Source organism: Marmota monax, unplaced genomic scaffold (assembly GCF_021218885.2).
Source record: "Marmota monax isolate L192 unplaced genomic scaffold, Marmota_monax_Labrador192_F-V1.1 WCK01_AAM20220418_F8-fsc00041, whole genome shotgun sequence".
In the NCBI taxonomy this organism is placed as follows: domain Eukaryota; kingdom Metazoa; phylum Chordata; class Mammalia; order Rodentia; family Sciuridae; genus Marmota; species Marmota monax.
This window is the reverse complement of record NW_026695238.1, coordinates 13,373,464-13,381,190: the sequence shown is the minus strand read 5'-3', so window position 1 is coordinate 13,381,190 and position 7,727 is coordinate 13,373,464. Positions and strand designations below refer to the sequence as shown.

The following is a 7,727-nucleotide window of genomic DNA, read 5'->3' as shown; positions in this document are numbered from 1 at the left end:
AGTTCTTTGCCGGTTGTCACCTCCCTCCAGCAACTTGTGAACACCCTACCAAGCGGCTGGTCTATCTTGGGAGTATTACAAAGAAAAGGGTTTAGAGCCAGAGAGGATCACTTCCCCAATGTTATGGTCTGAAAAATGGCATCATGACACTCAGCTGTGGCACTAGGATGGCGACAGCGAGCAGCGTGCTATAGCAGGCATGTGACAGGGAAGTAGAAACCGCCCTTTTGGTATATAAAATCTTGAACAGAGAAAGAAAGGAGTGTTCACTGTTTGCTCTCCAGCTTGTGACACAATTTGTGCCTGTGTCCTGATGGGGCTGTTTACAAAGACACGAGTGCAGCTGTCCAAAAGATAGTACGAAGAGGGACAAAGTTGTTTCTCCAAAATTTTTATTTTAATTTAAATTACAGGGCCAGCCAGATATTCTGATAAGAAATTCACTTTTCCTCAGGAGGAAGGAAATGCTTTCATGGCATTAACAACTGTATACATCTCCATTTTTTCTTATTGGGTTAAAAATCACATTAAGTAACTGCTTAAGTAAAATTAAACCTTTGTAACACAAAAACAAACCACTTCCAGTATAATAATTTGGTAATATATTAAATGATTGAAACTTCAATGCAACTTTTCAACTTTGAACATTTTTACAATGTTTTGTTTAAAAACAAAAACCAGAAAGTCTGAACTACCTCCAGCATCCAATGCATTAGTAACATACAAAAATTTTGACACACTGCACCCTGTCCTCCACATGAAAGGCTCTAGAGCGACAATCACGGACCTGCCCAAGTGGAAGCTGTTCTGTGTTTGGACTTCTAAGAACTAGCTTGGCAAGGAGACGCTTCTTCCACTTGGTGTGGTGACTGCATTCACACTGGCTGCTGACACGCGCCACTTGACCACAAGAACCAGAATGCTCTTCTGCGGCTGGGCCTGCCTCCTCCATGGCAGGGGTTTTGTTTTGAGGAGGTCAGAACGCTTTCCCTACTTCCTTCTGGTAGAGAACATGAGTTATTCCACACAGATTCTTGTAAAAGCAGCCTCAGGAAAACCAATTACCGTAGACTGCCATTTAAATTAAACAGAATAAAACTGATCTATTTTCTGGAGTGGTTTTTCAAATTGGTGTCCTTTGGAGGAGATCTTAAAATCTGCTGAAACATCAATTGGAAGGCTCATTTTACTGGCTGATAAATAATTCAATTAGTAAGAGGCTAGCAAAGAATAATCATATAATAAATTTCTTAATCAGCTACAGCCATGCTGAATTCAAACTGGCAAACTCTGATTCATAAGTTGTTAGTTGTGATCTTCGTATCACTAAAATGAACAGATACCATTCTAATAACTTTACACAGAGTCTAGGAGACATTGTTCTGCTGTGGTCACAGTAACAAAAAGTGGTGCAAAATCAGTTACTTTATAAATACTGATAATTTGCAGCATTAAGGAACAGGACATTAAAAAAAATAAATTTCCCCGTAGGACACCTATGGCTAGGAACTTTTCTTTTCCTAAGAGAAGCCAAAGTTTTAATTATTCAGTTTCACAACTATTGTACTGGATTACTTACTCTAAGAAAGAAAGGGTGCTCTACAGAGGCCCCCCACAAAGAATCAGCATTTATTTAGCATAATCTGTATCATTCATATATCTGGCAAACTTATGACTCATTTTAATGAATAAGGCCAATATTATGCAGGAAAGTGTAGCGGACTGAGTTCCAGGTTTGTGGTTCCGCAAATCATGGCACCCCATTAGGTAACTGAATACAAAGGATTGGTTTACTTTTTTCTTTTAATGCTGTGATCCTTAAATGTTAAATCAGCATTTTCATGTGATCTGAAGTATTTCAATTACATATGAGCATTCATTTTTTTTTTTGCAAAAAACTCAGTATTAGGTAATAGTTACATACTACTACAATAACATTCCTCTGCTGTACAAATTAAACCATTTAAAAGAAATGAGCATTCTAAGAATTATATACAAAAGAAACCTGTAAGCAGTGTTGAAATGAAATGCAAGGTGGTGTTGTTGTTGCTAGCTCTACTGTTTTAAAATATCTTCAAAAAGTAAAATTAACAAATACCCTTCAACATATCCAGGTTTACAAGTTTCAAGAAAATCAAATGTCAAAAAAGTTCTACAAAGCTGTGAAAAGCCTATATACATTTTCCTTATGACCTTATGAAGCTTCATACTTTTTAAGAAGTTGCTAAGTTTCAGTATCAATTTATTCGCACGTCAACTTAATCCGCCCCAAAAGCTCACATCTTGGATATAGTTCCCCTGATTTCCAACAAAGCTCTGCATGCACGCTCTTTCTTCAGCGAAGGCAGGTGTACAGTCTGATGCAAGGATGCCATGTGTGCACACGCCACACTGCGCTCAGATCTTTCCCAAAGAGGAATGGAAACACACGGGTGTGCCTGGGTGCTATCAGGGCCTCTCCCCTACACCACTCTCATCCATACGTTTGCCTCCACAAACTCAGCCACGCTCAGAACTCCTACAAGCAAACGCAGTCTTTGAATTCTGAAATGACACAAAGATCAAGAAAAAGCCCACGTGCGCTCTAGTGTGCAAGCAGCAGCAGCTACGTTCTCCAACCTGGACTGAAAAACAAAAAGGTAAAATGAAAAACCGTTCACTTAACAGCAGATTAGCAGTAATGTTCCTCATGAATCGATAAGAGTGCCTGATGCTGAATAGCTAACAGCAAATGCTGAATTTGGATTTAATATTTTAGATGTTTATTGGAAATTAGGCTTCTTGCTGAGCTGGTCTCTTCAAATCCCTGATCTGTTTAACTAAATAGGTCTTCTCATCGTTGAACTGCTCGTCCTCGGTCCTGTCATTTTGAAACTTGCTGAGGAACTCGATAAGTTTGGTCTGGTTCTTGAGAAGGATGTCCAGGATGGGCTGTGTCTTGTTAGGATTGGCCACAAACACCTGCAGAGAGAGAAGCCCATGTCAGTCAGAGAAAGAACACGGGTCTGGGTGTGCTCCTGGGGCAAGCAATGAAGCCAGGGGAATAGTTTTTGCTTTAGAGGAGCTTATTTTTCATAACATGGGGAAAAATAATAATTACATGTTATAGCACAAATAGCATTGCCAAACTCATTCTGCCTATCCTGAAACACAGTGGTTAGTACTAAATACAGACTGGTATTAGAATAAAATGAGCAGATATCATTTCTGGGCCTAGGAGGTTAGATAGATTTTAAGTCAAAACCTTCATGAAAAGCATTAAGAAATGCTTTTACTCTGCAATGAATAATCTACTATGCCAAAGATAATAATACTCTTTTATAAATATACTTTCTTGTTCCCCAAAACAACTTTAGGTCTTTCTGTTTAAATTTGTACCACACAAATATGAAAATTGAATTATATTATTACCAAAATGAAGTTAACAATACCTTCAGTAATTTGTAAATGGAAAGAGATAAACAATTCTGGAGAAAAATATTATTTACTCTACCTTGAAAACATGAAAGGCCTCAAACTGGATGTTACGACTTTTGTCTCGTAGAAGGTTCATCATTAACTTGAGGTTCTCAGGTTTACTGATGTATTTTGTCATAATTGTGAAGTTGTGTCGATCTAACAGTAGTTCACCGAGAAGCTGAGAAGATGTTAAAACAATTATTCTTAAATTACTGAGTTTTAAACCAAACCCAAAGTTTTAAAAATAACTCATTCTGTAATCACCATTACTAAATAAAAAAATGTGAAGTCTTGCACAAGAAATATAAATTTGCTGGCAAAATATAGGAATAAATAAATACCAACGTGGCTGCAAAAAAGATAGTACCAATTAAACTTCATCTTTAAAGTACCACTGGGGCCTGGCGCAGTGGCGCATGCCTATAATCCCAGCAGCTTGGGAGGCTAAGACAGGAGAATTGCGAGTTCAAAGCTAGCCTCAGCAGAAGCAGGGTGCTAAGCAACTCAGTGAGACCCTGTCTCTTAATACAAAATAAGGGCTGGGGATGTGGCTCAGTGGTAGAGTGCCCCTGAGTTCAATCCCTGGTACCCCCGACCCCTCAAAAAAGTACCACTGGTCTCAAAACTGTTGCATGTGTTCATGATGTCTTCAATCTGGCCTATGACTAAAATAAACTGTGAGAATGAATGAGTTGCTTCATTCATATCCATCAATAAAGGCTTACAAATGCCAGTCTCCTTACAGTACTGCAAAAACAGAAAATGAAAATCAGCAACAAAAATACCTACAAAACCCCAAACAGAAAAACCCATAAAACAAATGCCAGTCTCAAGCTTCCTTTTCATGTTAGTAATTTGGGGTGGTAGAAATATTTTAAAGGCTTTCTTCTTATTCAAGAAGTCCAAGAACCCAAAATTTGTTCAAAGGTTATTGATTTGCCAATACATCTCCCCTTCTCCAATGAAGAGGAACCAGGCCTGGAAGCTGGTGTCCCAGGTCACCCTGTCTGGCCTCTGACTCCTTTGAGCTGTGCAACTGTGTAACCACGGGAGAGAGCAGAATGTGTTGGCTCTTCTAGGATCACAGAGAAGGAACCTCTCCAAGCTAACATTCAGAGAGGGGAAGTGCCTCCACCAACTGCCAAAATTCCCCACAACCCCCTGAAGAAGTTGTTCTTATCAGTCAGTAGACTACCAGATGATCATGGAGGTGGGGACTAGGATAGGTTGAAGATCCCCAACCTCAGGCTGAGAGGATGGCTAGGAGGTTAGGCCCCCACCATGGCAACTGACAGAAAGCACTAGGTGTGCCTGGACTATTTTAGTACTGACACATTTCCAAGATGGGGCTGTTATTGATCCCTGACTACAGAGTTATGGCCTTAAGAAAAAAGAAGGATGCTGCTCATCAGGTGGAAAGGACTCCATTGGAAATCTGCATGGCAGACTATTCTTATCAAAGGACACAAAGTATTAGTGTCTTTCTACAGAAAAATAAGGTCTTTAAGGGAGATCTCCCTATGGCTGGAAGGGGCAGAAGGAACAGGGTCTTGATGAATATGAATTCAGATACCTCAGAGGGGGAGGAACTGCGGGTAGAGTCTAATTTAAAATGAACCTGGCAAAACATGTAAATAGTTATAAATTTCCCCCCTTAATCCTTTGTGATTCTATCTATACTTCCCACCAGGACCATTTACTGACAGAATGATGGTGGTAGTTATGCATTTATTAACTGCCCTAAGAATTTTCTAGAACAGGGGCCAGCAAACTTTTTCTGTAAAGGGCAAGACACTAATATTTTAACCTTTGCAGGCCATATCATATGGTCTCTGGGGCAAGTATTTTAAAACTCTGTTGTAGCCTGAAACAGCCTTAACAATATGTAAACAAATGAACACATGTGTTCCTATAAAACTTTGTTTACAAAACCAGGCAGTTGGCTATGGCTAGATTTGGCCCATGGACTGTAGCTTTTTATTTGTTTATTTTTATGTGGTGCTGAGGATTGAACCCAGTGCCTCACATGTACTAGGCGAACGCTCTACGGCTAAGCCACAACCCCAACCCCTGGACTGTAGTTTTGCCAACCTTTGTTCTAGAGTTTAAATCTTATTTTTCTTCTTCTTCTTATTATTGGTGGAGTTATTTTTTTGTGTTTTTTTTTTTTTTTTTTGGAACTGGGGGTCAAACCCAGGACTTTGCAAATGCAAGGCAGATGCTTTGCCACTGAGCTATATCTTATACCTAGAGTTTAAATCTTAAATTTAACAGTTTTTAGTTAGTTTCAACTAGAATTTCCCATATTCTGTGTTGATCAAAGTTGTGGCAAGCTTGCACCACTGTCCCCTCCCCTCACAGCCTTGTGGGCAGCTGCTCAGGGCACAGGGAATCTATAATCCTTCACCTAGTTGGCACGATTCTAAGTTTTAAAGATATGGTTCAAAACCTAAATACTGCATTGCTAGGAGACAAAGCCCTCTGAAAATTTGTCCATTCCCTTTTGGTGTCTCTAGCTGACGAGGGCGCAGGCAGGTATATCTCAGGGACCGCTGCCACGTTCTGTTACTTTCTGCAAAAATCCTGACCGTGGACTAATGTATGTCCCCATGAAGTCTACAACCCACACCAGACATGTCTCCCTTTCCCCAAATCCAAACTTCGAAAACAGAAAAGAGAAACAAGTGACACGAAGTCATGAGTCTGTCATACCTTCAGTGACTGTCTCTTGGTCACATAATTTTCTGAATGAAGTAGCTTCTCATATTCACTGAAAAACTACGAGACAAGAACACATATTAGGGTTATTTAAGAAAAAGACTGGCAGAAAACATAAAGCTCGAGGGCAAACTCTTGACACCACACAGGCCAGTGGTTGCCCAAGCTCTTGTGCTGCCACTGGTTTCACACCTTCCTCTGAAGCCCGCTTATCACCTGTGTGAAGAGGGCTCCTGCAAGGCTCCAGCCAGGCCCAGACACCGCTCAGTCAAGTCCTCTGGGCGACCCCAAATACCATGAGCACAAAACAATGCTCCCTCCGCCCCACAGTTTTCCCATGATTAAGTCAGTGGTCATTTCTTGGTATTAGTCCAGAAAACCCTTTTTAAAAAAATGAGAACTCAATATATCTAAAGCACAACAAAGAGAAATTACATGTTTTATGTATCAAGCGAGGCCAGAAAATAATTAAGACGGTAAATGAGAAGAAACCCAGTACTGTGCTAAACAGAGAAGCGAGAGTCAGGCTCAAGCCTGAAAGAGGGGAGAGATTTCATTTTGAAACATATTCCTGGGGGATAAAAAAATAAGGGCATGTGGGCTGGGGATGTGGCTCAAATGGTAGCACGCTCTTCTGGCATGCGTGCAGCCCGGGTTCGATCCTCAGTACCACATACAAACAAAGCTGTTGTGTCCGCCAAAAACTAAAAAAAAAAAAAAAATAAATATTAAAAAAAAAATTAAAAAAAAAAAAAAAATAAGGGCACAGCTTGAGGGCGGACCTGGAGAAGACAGGATGCTACAAATCTAAGAGCTGACAAAAGGCCACAAGATCATCAAAGTGGCAGCACTAACAAGAAGTGTTACTAGAATGGCAAGGGCTGTGAGTCACTTCCCTAAAGCAGGGAAGTAGAAAATGGAGAGGACAAAGGGGCCAAGGCTGTCCTTGAAACATTTAGTATTTTTAGAAGGTCAGGTAGCTTTAAGGCTATATATGCATTCTGCTTTTCTTTTTCTTTTTTCTTTACTCCGGATAGGTTTAAAATATTGCCAGTTTGAAGAGTCAGTATGACTCTGTTGGGTATTTGAGCTTTCCTGAGACTTTTCACTGGGTGTGGTGGCTGCTACATAATGCTTGCTTTGTCACTGGTCCATCTGTGCTTTGCCCTAGGAAGAGTTCTCATTAGCCATTCATCTGGGGTTTAGAGAGGGGGTTGGCAAATTAAGGCCCACAGGCTGAATCCAGCCCATTGCAGAATTTGCTGAAACTTAGCTACTATGCTCATTTGCTTATTACAAATAAATTCATTTTTGTACTAATGAATTATTTATGGTACTTTTTCTGGTATCACAGAAAGGAGAGTGGATAGAGGCCACAGGGCCCATGAAACCTCAAATATTTAACTCTCTGGCACTCCTGGCTTGGGGCTAGCTTTTGAGGCAGTCCCCTAATTTATATGCAAGCAAGTTAAAACTGCTCTTTTCAAATAACTGTTGCAATGATTAAAAGAGCTAGGTCCACCTTTAATCAGTAACAAAAAATACATACA

At 40.1% G+C, this 7,727-nt stretch overlaps 1 protein-coding gene across 1 annotated transcript in view; it reads right to left on the bottom strand.

Annotated features, from left to right (window-relative positions):
* Positions 1-375: 375 nt before the first annotated feature.
* Cab39 (calcium binding protein 39) overlaps positions 376-7,727 on the bottom strand; it is a 77,138-nt gene continuing 69,786 nt past the window's right edge. The window contains exons 7-9 of the mRNA XM_046439669.2: positions 6,172-6,237; positions 3,494-3,637; positions 376-2,961 (exon numbers count right to left, since the gene is read on the bottom strand). Coding sequence (XP_046295625.1) covers positions 2,773-2,961; positions 3,494-3,637; positions 6,172-6,237 — 399 coding nt within the window. The 3' untranslated portion in view covers positions 376-2,772. The remainder of the gene's footprint in view (positions 2,962-3,493; positions 3,638-6,171; positions 6,238-7,727) is intronic.